The sequence below is a fragment of the Cololabis saira genome, chromosome 1, assembly GCF_033807715.1.
Source record: "Cololabis saira isolate AMF1-May2022 chromosome 1, fColSai1.1, whole genome shotgun sequence".
Taxonomy (NCBI): Eukaryota; Metazoa; Chordata; class Actinopteri; order Beloniformes; family Belonidae; genus Cololabis; species Cololabis saira.
Window position 1 is genome coordinate 49,308,928 of NC_084587.1, and position 20,273 is coordinate 49,329,200.

The window sequence follows — 20,273 nt, forward strand, 5'->3', positions numbered from 1 at the left end:
GGTCAAACTGGGCTCAATGTGGCAAAATATTACAGAAAACCGTATTCTTTTATCTTCTGTGTTACATCATTCTCTCTTAAACAGGGCATTGTTCTCAGCTCAGGTTACATAATCAGCTCTATTTCAACAATGTTCCCCAAAGAACCAGGAAAAACACAACAGTTCTTTTCCAAACAACTGGGAAAATCTGCTTTTGTTTGAGAAACACACATTTTGGCAATGCCAAGAAAAAAGGAAAGAGTGGAGAACCATTTGTTTGCTCATAACATTTCAAATTCCTGATGCCCCCCCCCCAACCCAAAAGGCTAAAAGGATTTAATCACATCTGTGAATTATCAGAAGAAATAACCTAAACACTTATTGGCCTCCACTGTGAGAAGGTGGAAACAATTCCCACATGTCTCAAAACGCTGGGAACCAAACCTTAACATATCCATGAACATAGTTGACAGTGATGAGACAATATCCTGCATCTCCACCTGAACAGCTAGTGCACTTTAAGGACACAGGAGCTCAAACCAACACACGCGACAGCAACTGCAGAGATTAAGTGCTATTTTGTTGTAAATACTACACGTTTAAAATGACTCAAATCAAATCAGGAATCGTTCTGTTCACTGAGCAGCAGAGGTGTTTAATCCAGGTGCCAGAAAGTAAAAACCCTGGCATGTTTCTGGATCAGCCTGTCCATTTAGAACAGGGGTTTTGGCTAACAACCATCTACCTGCAGAGGAGCTGGTTTAGTGATTGGTTGGAACAACTGCTGGACTGGATTTTTACTTTATGGACCTGGATTATACACCTCTGCTGAGCAGAAAAAATGGATGGACTTACTGAAATGATCTGGTGACCCCAGCGTGGAGAAGACGCAGGTGAGAAACTGCAGACGGACCTGGACCTCTGCACTGTGGCTGTACCTGATATTAAAAAAATAAAAATAAAAAGAAGCATGTCATTTAGTTTAAATTGTTGTGTTGCCCTTCAGTGTTTTAAATATTTCCAAATCCTCAAAGTATATCATGCATTTTTCATTTCAGGATCTATAATTATGTTATTTGTGCAACGTATTCTTCATCTACAGTAGTGTCATGACAACCGTCGTTCAGTAATGTTTTTACCAGTCAGAACAAAAACACATCAGTTCAATACCACACAGTGCTGTTTTCTAGTCAAACCACAAGTAAAGGACGTCTTCAGAAATTATTCATGGATAATAGGAGCAAAGAGCTTCCTGAACACAGAAACATCTCACTGCTGGACTAACGCACACAAGGGGGTTGATTAAAGATGCCAACTAACTAAAAATAGCAAACGCTTGACAATAAGTCATTAAGCCCAGACACCACCTGCAAGTGGCTTGCATATTGTCTGAAAAATAGTTTACCTGAATTTATGAGAGCTACCTCTGAATGACTTAAGCAAAATAACAGACAAGGACAGTTAATCCTGCTGAACTAAATTTAACTGAAAAAAACTTTATTCAATGTAGAATCAATTACGTTTAACTGAAGACCCCACATACCTTATTCAGACCAAACTAGTTTTAGTATAAAAGAAAAAAAAAGATAAAATAAAACAAAATTAAGACAGGAAAAGGAAAAAAAAAAACAAGACTCACAGAGCAAACTTGTGCCGGTGCTCCCGAACTTCTTGGATGTAGTGTTGGAGGTTATCGAAGAACAGTTTCATCATGTGTAGCTCTTTTTCAGCCCACCTGACACACAACCAACAACTACATCAACACTCAACGCAGGAAGAGAAACTCTGCCACGGAGGACGCAAATATTCTTGGCTACTTTCTATCAATGAGTCAATTTAGAGAAAAAAATTTTGGACAACAAAAAAAATGAAAAAAAAAAAAAAAAAAACATGCAGCAGTTTAAGATAGTAAGAAAAAAAAAACAACCAACCAATTGCAGTTATGATCTGACTCAGACACGGGAAAGGAGTTACTTACATTGTGATCCAGTGAGTGTCGTAGCTGGAGCCAAACTGTTGAAAAGTGCCGAAAAGTTTGGGTAGAAGACGCAAAGAAACCACAACTGACCTGAGGGAAGACGAAAAGATGGAGTCAACTTTTCCACAGGGGAGCACACACACAAAAAGAGAAATTGTATGTATGTACGTATATATATATATATATATATATATATATATATATATATATATATATATATATATATAAAATATTAATCTTTATGAAATAAGTCAACTTAATTTTAATTCTCCAATGACCAGAGGAACCACAGAAGATTAAGATTCAGCATCTAATTCTAATTGACATTGATGATTTTCAATTTCTATGCAGAAGAAACATATACGTTTTATTTCTAAGTTTCCTAAAGGCTGACATTTGTCTAATATAAAGCATGTTTTTTTTTTAGATTTACAAAAAGCTGACCCCAGTGCAACCCTCCAATAAAAAAGTTAATAAATGTAGTTGCTCACCGATGATGGGCCAGGTTGTCAAGGCAACCCTCGATGAAGCGCATTCGTATCTGTCTGTCGGTGAACCAACAGACCAGCGAACACAAAAGCTTCTCTGCCTCGTTGATGAGACCCTCAGACAGATGAATCTAAACACAAACAACACATTCAAAACAATGTCATGGAAAAGAAAGCGATTCTAAACACATTCACGTCTAAGTATTTGATTCGTTGTGGATTCATTTTGATGTTCTCATTTTTCTTCTTATTTTTAACAAATATTTTTAGGAGTGTGTGGGATCTAAATAAAGCAGATCAAATAATTTAACATTTTCTGATCATTTTAGCTCATAAGGAATCTCTCATACTGTGATTATAACTCATCAGTCTTGCAGCTAATAGAAAACCAAGGCTTTTTAGGTGCCATGACAACAAACATGATAATAAGTGAGCCTGGAGGTCTTTGCTGGTTGTTAAAAGGTGGTATATTATAAAACTAAATCTTTGTCTGTGCTTGAAAGTATATACTTGGATGTTTGAGGTCGCTCCGAACCTATAAAAGTGTGGCAAAAAAAACAAACAACAGAAAACACAACCCTGTTATTTTGTGCAGAGCTACTTAGGCTTGAGAAGGTCACGGTCAGGAAGCTGTTCAGATTTGCAAGAGACTGGTTTGTTACACGCCCAGCTCAGAGCACAGTTTTTCAGACCGTCGTTTTTTTTTCTCCTTCCAGCTTCAACTTCCACTCAAGCTACTTGGAAATGGAAGGACAAATATTTTACCGTATATCTCGCCCTATAAAAGGCGAGCTTAAGATCCTTACATTTTCTCAAAAATCGGCAGTGCGCCCTATAATCTGGGACACCTTATGTATGAATTTTGTTGTGCTTACTGACCTCAAACCAGTTTTATGTGGTACACTGCACTCAAAAATCTGTCAAAATGTTTTAGTGACTTTGGTAGAGATGAAGTCGCTCCGCTTGTTGATAGTCGGAACGTTCAGCTGACACATTAAAGTCGATCCTTGGTTGGATACGGGTTGTAACGTCGGATAACTCGTTATGTAGCGCTGGCAAGCAACCATCATCCAACATCTAGTAGTTACCTTGATATAATCAGACATCAAGCAAACATTAGTTTTTTTTTAGCGTAAACCTATTTTTCAAATCTGTATCATAATTCAATTATAATCAAATGTTGGAATACGACGTTGTTCCAACCTCACACTAACTTCAGGTGTCCGCTATCGCTGGCAACGATGAACCAATCAGAGAACAGGACGTAGTACGACGCTTACCCCCTCCACTTTTTATTTGTGGATTCGTGGAAGATGAATGATTTAAAGTGTGAGTATTTTTCTATATTATTTGCAACTGAACGAGTTATTGTGAATGAGTTGAATAAAGTTAAACTTACCAGACTATTTTGTTTCACTTTATACGTTTGTTTTATCATGTGCCTTATAACCCGGTGCTTCTTAGGGTTCAGAAAATAGGTACCGGTACTCTCTTTTGAAAAGACGTAAGGAGCAAATTCTTATCAGCAGGCACGTAGTGGAGTTCACGCAATTAAGAAAGAAATCAGCTCATAATTCTGCTCAAGTACTTGGTTTACTTTCTTTATCTCCACTTTAAGAAACAGACTTCTTGTTGGTGTTTCCTTTGTTATTTTGTTCCTTGTCAAAAATGGAAGTTCCCATTGTTATTAAATGCAATGAAACTGAAACCTGGTGTGGTGCCAAAAACTATAAATAAATGTAACAATGGTTAGAAATCCCCTAGTTAAAAGCAATATTTCTCAATATTAGGCACTAAAAACCTTATATACACAGTGATATATATATAGTGAAGGCCAGAGTTTAACTGAACTGATGGAAGAACAAGAAGCTGGCTGGCTGCTGCCGTACTTCAGCATTCATATCTGAGATCTGCTGTTTTAACAACTTAAGCACAAAACTGTGCTTAAAAAAAGTCAAAGGCATAAAGACATGGCTGAAAATGGCAGCTGTTTCGCTCTGGTATTTTGGCATAAAACATTTCAATAAGACCTCAGGAAAATGTATCAACTTCTGCAACAAGGGAACAATGTCTCTTTTAAAGTTTTACATATCAATTGTGTGTGGAACATGAAAAAAAGGCGTACCGCATCTTCATCTTGCACCAGGTCCCAGAGCAGTGTGTTCCCCTTCTTACAAACATTATCAAGGTTGATATCAGTGACAGCGTGGCTGGAATATTGATGTTTATGAACAGCTGGTCCTGCCGAAACAGAGAGCATTCAACAATTTGGCCTCTCTGGCTCCGATCGGTTGATTTTCAGTTTTTTATTCAACTATTTAGGATTTTAAAAACACAAAGATTTCAAAAACCTGATTACTCCAAATGTTAGTGAGAGGGGCTCACCTTGCACCAGGTGCTCATGATAGATAGAAGCCAGGTTGGGGAGGTGCTGCTGAAGGTGTGAGCTGAGTTCAGCGTGGGAGTTGATCTGGACCAGCTCCTCCTCACAGCCGGACTCCTCCCCGTCAAAGTCGGCCATATTCTTCTCCGACTTGGCGCTGACCTGGGAGCTGCTGCAGCTAACGTCATCAGCACTCAACATGTCCTCCACCATAGGACTGAGGGAGAGAAGAAACAACTCATTTAGCATCTAAAAATGGCTGAATTACAATGTCCAACTACAGAGCAGCGTCAGGTCAGAAGACTGTTGATGAATTTAGATATAAAAAGCAACACAATGAGAAGAATCTCACCCCTCGTGATGGTGATGGTGGTGGTGGTGATGGTGGTGATGCTGGGGGCCGATGAATCGGCGGCAGTTGAAGAGCTCACTCCCCATGGCCTCTCCCAGGAAGTCCCCGGGCCTGGGCAGACAGGGCGGCTCCTGAGGCCCCTGGACCATCTGAGAAGGGCTGATGTCTGCAGACTGTTGCTGAGGCTCCGCCCCCTCGTGACGAGCAGAGGATGAAGCGCAAGCGTCCAGCATCCTCATACGACCCTCTAAAGACGTGGATGCTGCCGTAACCATGGCAGCAGATGTTTCTGGACTAAAGGGCAGCACTTTGGGCTTGCTTCCTGCCCCAGAAGCGATGGGTCCCACTCCGTGACCCGGGCCCTCACTCAGAGCCTCCCCTGCTTTCCTCTTCCTCGACTCCATCTGCTCCCGGGCTTCCTTTTGATGGCTGCCTTCAGCGGCAGACCGGTTTCCTTCGTCTTCTTCCTCTTCCTCGTCATCCTCCTCTTCCTCATCATCCTCCTCTTCTTCTTCATCCTCCTCTTCCTCCTTTAACGCCTCACTATCTGCCATATCGTCGGAGTGCATCTCACTACCGGGGCTCCCGGCCGACTGGCTGGCTCGGCTGGAGGCGGCTTCGTTACTGGACGCCTCGCTGCGGCCGCTGCTGCTGCCCGGCCCGCTGCTGCCCTCCTCCACGCTGTTGGCCGTCTCGTCAGAGCTGCCCTGCATCGACTCCTGCGGAAATAGTTTGGTTTTCTTAAGTTCCCATTATATTTTGATATGCCACAGGATGCAAGCAACATCTGACTTGTACCGTAAAACTAAAATGGTATAGAAAGTTACCCAGCACATGAGGAGCTCACAATTTCATGAGCAATTTCAGGTGCGGATGTGACTCATCTCTGACAGACAATTTAGCTCAGAAATAACTCAATCCCAAAAGAAATGAATTAATTTAATGATGTTTTCATTGTAATTAATTGAAGACAGAGAGCAGTTACTTCATCTTGCCTTCATATCAATTTTGAGCCGTTCATTTATTTTTGTATTTATTCAAGTCTAAAACAAAATCTCTTGGCAACTAAGCTAGTCTCTGCGAGTGTAAATGTCAAATACTTTAAACTTTATTTATACAGCACATTTAAAAACCAAAGCGCTTTACAAAACAAATATCAAACGCATTACACACAGTAATATTAAATGGTGAGTAAATATAATGTAACACCCTAAAAATTAAGCAATAATCATAATAATAATTAAAAAAAAGTGTTAATATATTCTTTTAGACCTGCTTTACCTTAAAAATCAAAACTAAATCAAAGCTTTTTCAAGGGATATTTCATGTTTCTTAAAGTGGGCTTGTCAAATGTCTTATTTTGACGTAAGACATTTAACCCTGCATGCTAAAAATTACCATGACATTTCAAAAAGGTGCTTGTTAATAGTGTTGTCCCGATCGATCGGGCCAGATCGATCGGGCCTGATCACGGCATTTTCAAAACATCGGTATCGGCCAAAAAAGTATCGGGACATACCTAGTTATTTATGTTTTAAATATATATATTAAATCGTTTTATATATTGTTGCATTTAATGTCACTTCCGGCCGGCGTGACGAAGTAAGCGAAACCAACATGGTTTCCATGTTTGAATTGTGAAATGTTATATATGTTCATGTTCATTAAGCTGCTGCTATTCATTTCATGCCATTCAGAATGTTGCACTAAGGTTAAGCCAAAAAGTATTTTAATTTTCTTGTGTTTGTGACTTTGACTGGATGTCATTCAACCACGTCTTTTGAAGTTAAATGTATTTATTTTTGTTATTGCACTATTCTGCACTTTTTGTTTTAGTTTACAATTTCATGTTTTTACATTTTGTGGCACCAGAGCTGATAAGCTTTGTTGAAATATATATATGTTGTTCTCCAATGGACAATAAAAGAAACTTGGGATAATTTAGTTTTAGTCCTCTTTTTTTTTGTAATTCATTGCCAAAATGGATCGGGAAAAAGTATTGGAAATGTATCGGGAGCCAAAAATAGTGATCGGATCGGGAAAAATCAGGATCGGCAGATACTCAAACTCAAGTGATCGGCAGCTAAAAAAATCTTGATCGGGACAACCCTACTTGTTAATGTTCCAGTTTTTTATTTTTAAATTCCATTACCTTGCAGGCTATTTTAAACCGTCCAAACCCTGTAATCAGTCATGCACACGTAATGCGTGAAACTTCCACAGGGTTTGAGCGAACTGTCGTCACTAATCCCAGACATCCATGCTATGACCATTTTCTACTGCAGGAAAGTATGCTAAACAATAAAAAACACCAAAAAACCAACTGAAAGTGCTTATTTCACTGTGGTTTGCATGTGTTCCTGGGTGTACCTCTGTGTCCGACAGCCTCTGCTGGTTCCTCTTGCTGCCCGTCACCATCATCTGGTCGTCCATCTCAATGTCACTGCCTCCGCTGTGCTGCGTGTCGCTGTTGTCGCTGCTGTCTGGACTTGCAGCCGGTGAACCTGAGACCAGATCAGAGTCATTTATTGAACAACTTAAAACACTGACGACCACCGAACACTCGCCAACAGCAGGTACAATGAACAAATTAATGTGAAACGACAAAGTTATTGAGCTGAAATTCCTTGGTAAATTGCATTTTTGTTTCAAGTTGAGATGCAGGATGAAATGTGGTGTTTGACAAAAGAAGTTCAGAACTGAAAAAAATTGATGTGGCTCATTTTTAAAAAGGCACCAATGGATCAAAAAGCACTGATTCAAATTTCTTGAATAAAATAATGAGGATAATACAAGACAGGGGTATGAAGAGGTCAAAATAGTTCTCAGTGGGATCAGGGAGCTCTTTCATTACTTTCTGACATTTTATACGCATAATGAATAATTTAGCCATTGGGAGTGAACAAAGTGAAGCTCAAAGATTATTTTTGAGTGCAGACTTACAGCTGTTTATGCAAAACCAATCAATACCCGAAGCTTTATACTAAAAAGAATCCAGACTGACCTTTCTTGTTTCCCATGGGAATGTTGGTGTTCAGCAGGGAGGCAAAGGAGCTCTGTTTGGAGAGCTGGGCTTTTGCAGCAAGGGCGTTGTTCCAAAGAGCCTTGATCAGCATGGAGGCCAGGTATAATGTCTGAGGAGGAGGAGGGCGGGGTCACGTCAGCATTTTAATCCCAGGGGAAGGTTGTTTTTGGACTGTGTGTATGCAATACAGTACCTGCTCGGTGTGGGCGCTCGGATGTAAGCCAGACACCAGGTTTAACACATGACGAAGAGGCACAGGGTCCAGGTTTTTAATGAGTGATGGGAAAAGGTCATGGATGTAACGGCTGCAGTGTTTCAGCTAGAAATAAAAAAAAAAGAGAAATACACTGTCAGACTGAACCAACAGATTATTATGCTAACACAGTGGACTTGACTACAATATTTACATTTAATCTGTTTCCAAGGGCTTCTGATAGAGCTAAATCATTATTACCTTAGGATGTTTGCTACAAATTTATAAAAAAAAAAAAAAAGAAAGTAAATTCAAATGTCCCAAAGCCACTTAGCACTGGTGCAGCTACATCTAATGCCACCCACTGCTCTGTGGTGTTCCCAAGAATAACAAGCAGATTGATGGAGTAGGATAAAACCGTGAGCAGATGAGAGTGAGCAGTCACCTGAGCTGCAGCCCAGATACAGTCTACGTGCTGCGTGCTGAGCCGGCCTTCTGCAGCCAAGAAGTTCAGGATCACTTGGCACTGCTTAATGATCTAGAGAGGAAACAAATATAAGAAAAAACGTATGACTTAAACTTGTTGCACTGCTCGGTTTAAGTAAGCAAAAGAATAAAAAGGTCTGAATTAGATGAAACATATGAGTTCACTGGACCAAAGTTCTCACCTCGATGTGCAAATTGGGTCCAAATATGTGTTCCACTACGTTGTTGTGGATCAGCCAGTCAGCCAGTTCCTTTGCTATGGACCTGAGCGGGTGAAGCACAATCTCCATGAGCAGCCGTGACAATTCAGTCAAATAATTCACAGGTTATAAAGACGTTAGCATAAAGAAGAAAGAATAAGCGGAAGATCACTCTGTTTCACTCTTTGGTCACCATAGCACACCATATTTGCATGCATTGCCAACAACAAGTGTTAAACAACATCTTTCAGAAATGGTATTTGACACCCTTGTGAGCACGAGTGCCTGACCCTTTGGAAATAACTTACGTTTCTGTGTCGGACACCAGTGACTCATTGTTGCACACATCATTGAAAGTGTGGAGTTGATTCTGAGGAAACAAACAAACATGATGAGGACATGATAAACCCCATCTGTACAAGCACCTGAACAATCGTTATCTACACAGGCTAACGAGCATTAAGCGAGTCTTAGGGCTGACAGCCGTAAGATTTTGTTGTATTTGTTGTGACTCGGTCCCTCTTCACTATCAAGTAAATGGACAAATCCCCCGATCCAGGACTACAGGTCATCCAAACCCACATGTGCATGTGTAGTTGAGCTCGTCCGTGTTTACAGTGGAACTCACTGTGATTTGGCTAAGTCCAGCCAAGCGCATCGTGAGAGTGGGGGACATGAAGTATTTGAAGGCCAGGTCCAGGCTCTCCTTGTCGAAGCACAATGCGCTGTCCAGCGGCTCCTTCACTGTGCTCCACATCAGGTCGGCCATGTTGCGTGCTGCGCTCTGTCGCAGCTCCTGGTCCGACAGCTTACACAGATACCTGGAGATAGCAATACAACACTTACTTTATCATCAAAAGGACTATCAACCAGAAACATGTGACTTCCATGTTTACCACAGAAAAAAAGGAACCAAATAAGCAGACTTGATCAGCATACCAAGATATAACACCACAATAGAGGAATTGTTCCTCCACCGAGACCAAAGACTAAATGATAATATTTTGAAATATCTTGTTTATGCTGTACTTTCTAAAGCGGGAGGATCTCTTGAATGACTGGTGAAATCCAATAGAAGAAAACCAATGGTAGAATTCAAGACAATAGTCAAATCAAAAGCATCCATCGCGCTTTGTGCATGTCAGACATCTTTGTGGTTATGGTCTAGAGCAGAAGTCGGCGAGCCGCGGCTCTAGAGCTGCATGCGGCTCTTTAGCGCTGCCCAAGTGGCTCCTGGAGCTTTTAAAAAAATGCTTGATCTTTTTTTTTTTTTCCTTTTTTCTTCCTCTTTTTTCTTACTTTTTCCTTTCCCTTTTAATCTAAATATTTTTGACTTTTTTTTTCTCTACATTTGGCCTTTTTTCTCGACATTTTGACTTTTTTCTCGAAGTGCATAATGAAAAAAAAGTCTTCCCCCAGTTATAACTAATATAGAAACATGCAACATGTGTTGCCTTCATTCTAAGGCTTATACAAGACTTTTCATTTTTTGCAGCTCCAGACATATTTGTTTTTTGTGTTTTTGGTCCAATACGGCTCTTTCAACATTTTGGGTTGCCGACCCCTGATCTAGAGTTACGTCAGCTGGTCAGGGAGGTTCAGCAACATTTTCTGTCTTAAAATGATCTGAATTCAGGTTGATGAGGTTTTCCATCATTTTTTTTTTTTAATCCTGATATGGGCATTTTTCAAGATGACAGGATTAATCAGAGCCACACTGCAAAAGAGCAAGAGAAATCATTACCACGCGCAGACTGACTACCACAGTCTAGCCATCAACTCCTCTGAGAATCTTTGGGATGTGATGGAGAAAAGGTCTCAGTGGAAAATTAATGCAAGGAAACCAAAGTTGTGACCCTGCATACGTTTGTAGCAGTAGTGTGGAAAAAAGCCATAATCCCAGCTGAAGATAGTCCAACAAAATATCAGAGTGATGACTTCTTTTGTCCAGGCAGAGCATGTAAGATTGACTTGACAACATTCCTCTCGTAGAGGTGTGTGGGCGGATGTGGAGATAACGAGTGCTGCAGACTCATCCACTCAGCATACTGGGATAGTTGTGTTGTAGTTTTCTGATCTGCTGTGATCAATTGTTGCTTAACAAATGTATTTTTGGCCACCTAAATACAGTTAAAATTGCTGTTTGGATATTAAAGAATGTTTTCCTCCACAAAAACAGTAAAATCAGGAAATGTTTCTTTAAAAATATCACTCAGCCACAGAATTTCACTGCTCAAAGCAGATTAGTGAACATGACACCAGATCATCAGCCTTGAAAGCGTCACATGACCAGGCTTGCTCAAACTGCATTCGCCGAGGTCACGTGAGGAGAAGCTGACTGGAGGCCTGGCAACAGTTGCTACGGTGACAGAGGCTCTTCCTAGCAACAACTGTGTGGCAGTTTTGTATGAGGTGGACTGACAGAGTTAGAGACACAGAGACAAGTGGGAGGAGGGGGGGCAGAGAGGAAGAAACCTCACTTCAAAAGACAGAAAACCTTTAATCATCACATCCTCCTGGAAGACAGCCACACACCTCACTGTTTCACTAAGGATTTGAACGTGCACTGACTAAGAAACTAAAACCTGAACAGGCAGAAAAACAGAGGATTGAGAAGCTTAGTAATGGTCTTGTTCTAAGATGATCCAAATTATAATATTTGAGCAGAGAAGCTGTGGGGAGCTACAGCAACAGGGAAGCAGGGTGTTCAACAAAATGGCAGCTTGGCAGTCCATTAAAAGAGGCGGTAAAAGCTCTCAGATACCTGTGTAAAAATAGTGCACATATACTCAAATGCATTCTAGGAAATTGCTAGGAAAGTTTACAAGAACCCGTTCTGACAGTTTCTTGTTTGGTACCAGCAAACGGCTGAAACAACACTGTGAAAAGCACCAGTTTGAGGCTGCGGCTTTGTTTGCAACCTAACCAACAGTTCTGTTACTTACCGTATTACGTAGGTGCGGAACGGTATGATGTGCTGCATAACTGCAGGAATGTGCAACCATATCCGTATCTGTGAGAAAAGCCGAAGCAAAGCAAATTAATAAAATCACACTCGCAAACTAAATGGTAATTTAATATGTAAAAAGAACATGTAAACGTGCTAGATAACACGTCACACCGTAAAGAAAATTGAAAAAAAAAAAAGGTACAACTCCAGTAAGGGCTAGTTCATACTTTTTAAAATGTTTAGCTCATGGCTGGAAATGATTTACACAATATTATAATAATCTGAGCTACATTTTAGACATACAGGACTGTCTCAGAAAATTAGAATATTGTGATAAAGTTCTTTATTTTCTGTAATGCAATTAAAAAAACAAAAAAGTCATACATTCTGGATTCATTACAAATCAACTGAAATATTACAAGCCTTTTATTATTTTAATATTGCTGATTATGGTTTACAGTTTAAGATTAAGATTCCCAGAATATTCTAATTTTTTAAGATAGGATATTTGAGTTTTCTTAAGCTGTAAGCCATGATCAGCAATATTAAAATAATAAAAGGCTTGCAATATTTCAGTTGATTTGTAATGAATCCAGAATGTATGACATTTTTGTTTTTGTAACTGCATTACATAAAATCACAATATTCCAATTTTCTGAGACAGTCCTGTAAATCCAGACAGGAACCATTTAAAAATCCTGCTGAGCACTTGAGACCCACATTGGAGACGATGGTGATGAAGGCGTGGGCGATGGGGAAGGGGAGGCTCTCTGGAGAGCCCCACTCGAAGCATTCCTTCATCAGGGTGAGGCCGTGCTTCCCGCAGAACAGACACACGTAGCGCAGCAGGTGAAGAGGCACCTCCACATCCTGATCAACACCACAGCAAACATGTAGTCAACCATCACACGTTCATTATTGCAGAAAAAACACAAAACACAAATGTCTGGGCACAAGAAAATATGAAATCCAAGTCAAAATAAGTCTCAAGAGATATATCCCATTAAAATGAATCTTAAACTGTGGAAATTTAAATTAAAAAAAAGAAGAAATACTTGCTACTTATTTTGGGGGTAAAACTGTCTAAGAGTGCCAACACTGGCAGAGATGGTCATGTCTACAAAAAGTCTTAAATTCTGACTTTGCTGAAACATAAAACGATGAAACCCACAGTTTCCTGAGCAGAATAAAAGGTTTAATATTTTTTTCAGACGTTTTCAGACATCTGTGTTGGACCAGACCAAATTCACGTCTGACATCACTTGTGAGTGCTGTTAAACTGAAGCCGGCAAAGCTTTCCTTACAAGCCGGCAGAACAGAAGTGATAACAAAGGAAGATTAAAAACACACAAGCTAATGTAAGAAAACACACTGACACAATCCTGTTACCAAGGAAATTTTGAGACTCAGCACACCATAATGTAGGCGTTGACAAAATAACCACAGAAGGCAGGAAATGTGGACAATACTTAACTGAAACGGAGAAAAGACCTCAACGCAACCAAAATAAACACGGGAACAAAAACTGTAATGTGTGGCATATTTGACTGAGTTATGAACTCTCACTTCCAGAGACACTCAACTACTACTAATTCTTATGTTATGAATTTAGTTAGAATAAATTAAAATACCCACAACTTATGACGGTGCTACCTTGTATATAACTGTTGTATTTTTGAACAAGCTACACGAATAAGTCCTAAATTCAGTACGGTGTCCATAAGATGGCCAACAGCCTCATCTTTCAGTGTCACTTTTCCAAGGATGGTGTGAAATTTTAAATACTTCTAGATGGTTTGGGGTCACAATCTGCCCAAGGCAGCCACTATGCCGGATAAGGTTACATTTTTTTTCCCCCCCACACTAAATTAGCTGATGGGTTAAGAGGGCTTGTAAAACCTTTATTGCTTGAAAAACCACACTGGAAATACAAAATTACAACTAACGCTCTTCTGGCATGGGGCTGCAGGGACATTTGAATTGAAGTGGGGGCAACTACAGTCTGAACTCATTTTGAATTAATATTTGTTAAAGAGTAATAGCCTTATTACAACCACCTAAAATAACAAACAATATTGTTCATTGGTTGTGAAATCAGTGAGAACAGTCATTGACTGCAGCATGTTAACCCGTCCCTTTTCCCATTTAAATACCTACAAACCAATTGACCCCTTTAGTTACTGATGCAATCTCGCTGCCGTTTAAAGTTTTACAAGGGCAACTGCCAGTGTGACACTTTGCTCCAAGCTGTTTTCTATACATTTTGGACACAAAGATCTAAGTTTGTATCTTGTGCTCAGTAGGTGTTTGAGGTAAACTTGATTAACAATAGCCAACTGCAGCACGAACTAGGTACATTTATCTGAGGAAAATCATCATGATTGTAGTTAAATAACTTTAGCTAAAGTTAAAACCACTGTTGAGTTTATTATCGTACAAATAAATGAAGACATCTTTGATGATGTTGTGGACATTAAGTTGGATTTAGGAGGATGTTAAGCTACCCTTTTGTTTGGATTTAGGAAGTGGAATAAAACAAACCTCATTGACCACCAACTCAGAATGCACAGATAAGTATTATCTTAGTAACTCTAGTTTTTCTGCTCACGGATAATTAATACTAATATATTTCATCTTTTGTACCTTGGACAATATATTTGTGACTCTTCTCTCTGTTTTTCATTTAGATATTCAACAGTCATTGGCTCATCTGTGTTTGACGCCAATTAAACAAAATCACTACCTCTGCTGTTGGACAGAAACTTCTACACTTCTCCTTAAGAGAAGAAAATAGCAGCTGCCGACTTTCAGGATGCTTCATAAATGATGACAGTGATGACACACACATAAAAAACATTTTAAAAAACGTGTTGAAGGAAGTAAGTAAAAACTTAAGCGGTAAGACTCTGCAGTGCAGCCATTTTCCTGTTAATTTGTACTTCAGTCTGTTGAGAACCACTAAAAATTAATTTCTACGTAATCTCCTCTGTGACCTCGGACAGCAACAAAACCACTTTTCCACCTCTTCCTGGGTCATGTAACAACACAAGTCACATGCAGAATACCAAAGTCCATATCCTCCTGCAAATCCCAACATGCCTCAACAAAGCATCTAGATCTCACCCCCCTCACCCCTCACCCCTCTCTCCTGCTGGGATCTGGTTCATCCAACTTCCCAATAAAAATCACTTCACAATGGAAAAAACAACAAGTATTAAACATAAAACTGTTCAATACAAACCACAGCTTACAGCGTATTACACAGAATAAATATTCTGAAGTTGTTTTAATAAATCATTTTCTGCTGAAGACGTATTTTTATTAGTAACAACCAATCAGAATGTAACGGATTAGCACATGAGAAGACTTAAGCCAGTGTAATGAGAGAATATTTCTTACATTCATGTCACAAAAGGATCCAAGGATGTTGCTTTCATGAGTAGATATGTCCTGAAAAAAACACAAAGACACAGACATGGTGGACTCAGGAAAAAAAAAGCATGGTAACTATAGCTGCAATAAAAATGGTAATAATTGTGTACAGGTGATATAGTCAGTGATTTCTGACTCACAACCCACTCTTAAAGGACTGTTTTGAGACATACTGATCAACAGGAAAAAAAAGGGCAAAACTAAACATTGTTTTACATCCAAAAGCTTGCCCTTTCTTTTCAGAAAGCTTTAAAAAGCAAAATAATCCATCTTCACATGTCAGTCATACCACTGGCTAGCAAGTGCAGTACAGCACTTCTTGCCAAGTCTTACACGAGAAGAATAATTGATTTTCCACAAAACACTAAATGATGAGCAACATGTGAATCACTATATGAAAAGGGTCTGATTTTCCACCCAGATCTGTTTATCCTGGTTCAGGTCTGCAGTAACTTATGCCCCATTTGGACAGGATTAAAATTACCTGGGGACCAGCGGTCATTTGTAAAAATCACGGAGAGGACGTCTGTGTTTTTAATCCCGTTCGAATGCGCCATGTCTGATTCTGGAGAAAGAATTCCACCGCAAATCACCTAGCCTACTTCACCAAACACCGAGGCCATGGGATGATTGTAATCCTGTCCGAATGCACGTCAGTAATTCACTGATGTGTGGCCTGAAATCTCTCCTCACCTTTTCTGCCTCTTTCACTCTTTAGTTTTGCCAATTGTGGTACAGTTGGATATTATGTTACAACTTCTGCCTAAATCTACCCCATATAGTGTAAAGGTCTGATATTTTTTAGATGACAATCATACAGAAACTAAACATTAAGCTTCACACAGAGACTGAAAAAAGAAGTCCAGATCAGAAGAAGAATGACAATGAGATGGAGACACTTGTGGCTCCACCAAGCAGTAGGAAACTTTTTATCTTTCATCAAGCTCAAAGCATATCTGACATCACAAAACCTTTAAGGCTTCATCAAAAATTCCAGTTACATTTACCGTAGATTTTACTGTTACCATGGCAACTTAAAACATAGGCAAAGACACCATTTGCTGATTTTGTCCCTTCGCAAAAAGTGACGTGTTGTCACTGAAATCTAATTTGATTGTCTGATTAAATGCGTTTAACTCCATAAACAAATTTAACATTAAATAAAAAGGTAATTGTTTAATAAAAAGCAAGGCCTCAACGTCACTTCTGGGATCAATGTCTGTAAATTACGGTAAAACACAAACTCATCCAGTGAGAACGCTCTGAACTAAATACAGGGGTGTCGGGGTGTAACTTCAGAATTACTGCAGGAAGTTTCAGTCCAGTGTGAATAGAACATTAGGTTGAGTCTTCTCCTTTATTCTTGTAGACATTATTTTTCACATTGAATGTTCTCAAATGCAAACCTGGGGCTAGTGATGCACCGATTGTTCGGTAACCGAAATTGTTCGGCCGAAAATGGCAAAAAAACACTTTCGGTGTTCGGTGGCATAAGTGAGAAAAAAACCGAACAATTAATAACGGCGTTGTAATATAAGGAAATAGACTGGCCGCTCCCGTACCGGTTGCACCACAAACATAAATCGTTGGCCAACCAAAAAGTAACCACATAAGAATTTTACCTAACATTCACCAGGAGGTGGAACCAAAACAACATAATGCTGGGAAATTAAAAAATGTTCAGTTTTTTATGTTCAATAAATATTTTCTACCTTGTAATTTTGTAAAAGATTTTTTTCTTTGAAAAGCATGCTTAAATCAAATGTATTTGATGTATGCAATGGTGAAAAAATTGGCAAAATAAATGAAAAACTGCGAAGAACCATGTTCGGTATTGTTCGGTATTCGGCCAAGTGTTTATTATTATTTTCGGTTTCGGCCACACATTTTCATTTCGGTGCATCACTACCTGGGGCTAATAAATTGTAAAAATACTTATGATCTGACCTTCATCTTTCCACTGAGTGAAGACTGAATTTTAACAAAGTACATGCAGATCAGCAATCAACAAATGCACCATCCAATAACTGAAAACAAAGCCACAGCCAAAAACAGACAAGAAGTGAGCAAAGTTCAGACTAAGCAAAGTGGTTCCTCAGATCTGGGACTGGTTCTTACCTCTATGGTGGGGTGTGTGTTGTGTTTGTAGGCTGTGTAGAGGGGGAACTGGATCTGAAAAATCTTGGCTGCACAGAGCAGCAGCTTCTCTCGTTCCTCCGTACTCCAAGAGCTGAAGGGATCCTGGCAGTCACTGCTGTCACTGCGTCCTCCGGCAGCGCCGTCGCCCTCCCCAGAGTCATGGCTGCGATCTGCCGGTCCCAGCGCTTCCACTTGGGCTGCGGTCGGCTGATTAGGCTCCTGATCCGGACCCTGGATCTTGTTCTGGTTTAGGTCCGGCATGTCGACATCCTCTTCAGCAGAGTCTCTCTCCACATTAACAGGTTCGTCCTCCCCGGGGGAGGGGGGCTGGGGGAGGATGCCAGGTGGAGACTCATCTCCGCCCCACTCAGACCCCGCTCCCTCGGCTGCAGACACGCCCCCTTTGTGCGTGCGGTCTTGGACATTGCAGAGACGGTCTCTCAGGTTGCTTATCTGAGCAATGACCAGGTTGATGAGCGCGTAAACTAGTTGATTAAAAACCTCCAAATGCTTGTACTCTTTGAAGCAGCAGAGACATTGCCTGGAAAGAAACACAGATGAAGCAGAAAGCTTTAAAGAAAGAAACAGCTCAATACTCAAACTACGGTATGTGCAGAAGGATCTCAGTGATTGGTGCCAATATTAAACATGTTTGACGTGGTCGATATGAAACTTGTTAATTTCTTTGCCCCCCTTTATTATGAACACATTTTATTGACGATAAAAAAAATGTAATCTGGCTGTCAATTCTGCTCTCCCTTTTTCTGTTTATGCATTTGTGCAGAAATCCAAAAACAGCCCTGATGTTATCACCTATTCTATGAAAGGAGAGATGACTTGACTAGAAAAAGGCACAGGGTCAAATATGTACAATGGTGATGATTTTTTGTTACATTATAACCTATGAGCTCTTTCCTGTTAGCTGTAGTTAATGGGTATCAAATAAAAGCTGCAGGTCTCTTAGATAGCCGTCCCAGCTCCTATTGACTTGAAAAGAAGTAAACTCGCTTAATATTCCTTTCATCTTACATAAAAAACTACAACCAAAAGCAGCTACAAAGTGCTTACCTTGGTTGTTGTTTATCGCCATTACGGAAATTATGTTGAATTTAGTAATCACACATCCAACAACAGTTTAAAAATATGGGATAAACACTGAGGATTTTTTTTTTATTCATTCAATAGTTAAATAAACAATTAAATAAAATGTAAGACGTTAATTAAACCATATTACGGCCTACAAGTCTGATTAATTTAAGTTCCTTTTAAAGAGTTTATTTTTCTTGAATAATTCTTAAGTGAGGGACAGCAGGGTATAAAAGGTTAAAACTCAAGTATGGCCGACACCTGACACCCTTGCTCAAGGGTTAAACTCAGTCATTATTTTGCCTCCATATCCATATTTTCTTCACTAAAGTAGCACAGAGAAGCCTTTGCCATTTTTATCCCATCAGGTAAAATAGGCAATGGGGGTCCAGTCTCTTTTCAGAAAATGTAATTTTGTTTGGTCTCCTCTCCTTGGTCACTTTATTTTCTCATCAATATCATTTCAATCATGAGTGCTGCTGTAAAATTCTGGTAATATAGATTTTGTTGAGCATTATTTAGGTAAACACATGAAGAAAGGGGCTGCACACCGTACAGCTTTAGAGACGTTTTCAGTAGAACATATAAAGGAAAGTGAAGTCATGAACATTGTATGTCATTTAGGGAGACATCGGTCCGACTGCATTAGAAACAGCACTGACCTCTGGGTCCAGGAGCTGATGTAGCCAAGCACTCGCAGAGCATGTTCCTTCTTTAGCTGGAAGCCACCTTCACTGCCATCTGCATCTGATACTGGAAAAAGAAAAAAAAACAAAACAACTTATTAGTCAACACCTCTAAGTAATCTAAAATATCCATTAAATCCACTTACTCTCAGTGAAACAAAATCTTCTTTTACAGAACTAGTGAAATACTGAATGTTGATCTAGTTGACGGCTATAAAAACCAACCAACAAACCAAATCAATAAGCAAGTGAGCATGGTCAAACTCAGAATACAAAGAAGAAGCAAATGAGATGAGCTGAAGTTCTTCCATTCGTCACACTGCAAATAGGCAAAAACGTTCACGTTCCACACCTAACCCCCATCAATGTGTTTCAAACTGCACCCGCACCCACCCAGCAAGCACAAGCAACGGCAATCAATGGAAGTAATCACAATTTTCTCAGACTTGATTAAACTCCTTTCGTGCAAAGCGCAGATGTGAGGCTCTCTCCGCGGAGAGTAAAGATGCACTGATTGTAACTCCAATTCGTGGCCAATTGTGTGTAATTTTGACCAGACCGGCAGTTTGGTCGGATCCAATTTTCCTTTGAACAATGCTAAGCTGATACTACACAAAAGTCAACATGAATTTATATTCCTCTTAGTAAAAGGGTAAATTGCAACCACGTGCTGTTAATCACAGTTTAAATCCAGGCACTTTCAAGGTTCTTTCAATAAAATTAAATCAAAATTACACCACTTCTTAATGATCTCCATTAGCCATTTAAAATATGGAAACAACATAAAAACTACACAATGTTCAGAACAAAACTATATTAATTAGAATTCCATTCTATTTAATTGTAGGTAGGTATTTTTGTTTGGACCTTTTGTCTACTTAAATGCAATGAGCAAG

General features: G+C 39.6%; 1 protein-coding gene across 1 annotated transcript in view; it reads right to left on the minus strand.

Annotated features, from left to right (window-relative positions):
* usp34 (ubiquitin specific peptidase 34) overlaps positions 1-20,273 on the minus strand; it is a 60,313-nt gene that overhangs the window by 30,996 nt on the left and 9,044 nt on the right. The window contains exons 2-20 of the mRNA XM_061725160.1: positions 19,354-19,444; positions 17,585-18,146; positions 15,434-15,484; positions 12,755-12,904; positions 12,030-12,097; positions 9,713-9,905; positions 9,393-9,454; positions 9,067-9,148; positions 8,844-8,936; positions 8,399-8,524; positions 8,185-8,314; positions 7,551-7,684; positions 5,181-5,899; positions 4,831-5,045; positions 4,571-4,686; positions 2,449-2,576; positions 1,958-2,047; positions 1,619-1,714; positions 835-917 (exon numbers count right to left, since the gene is read on the minus strand). Of these exons, the coding sequence (XP_061581144.1) occupies positions 835-917; positions 1,619-1,714; positions 1,958-2,047; positions 2,449-2,576; positions 4,571-4,686; positions 4,831-5,045; positions 5,181-5,899; positions 7,551-7,684; positions 8,185-8,314; positions 8,399-8,524; positions 8,844-8,936; positions 9,067-9,148; positions 9,393-9,454; positions 9,713-9,905; positions 12,030-12,097; positions 12,755-12,904; positions 15,434-15,484; positions 17,585-18,146; positions 19,354-19,444 (3,189 nt within the window). The remainder of the gene's footprint in view (positions 1-834; positions 918-1,618; positions 1,715-1,957; positions 2,048-2,448; positions 2,577-4,570; positions 4,687-4,830; positions 5,046-5,180; positions 5,900-7,550; positions 7,685-8,184; positions 8,315-8,398; positions 8,525-8,843; positions 8,937-9,066; positions 9,149-9,392; positions 9,455-9,712; positions 9,906-12,029; positions 12,098-12,754; positions 12,905-15,433; positions 15,485-17,584; positions 18,147-19,353; positions 19,445-20,273) is intronic.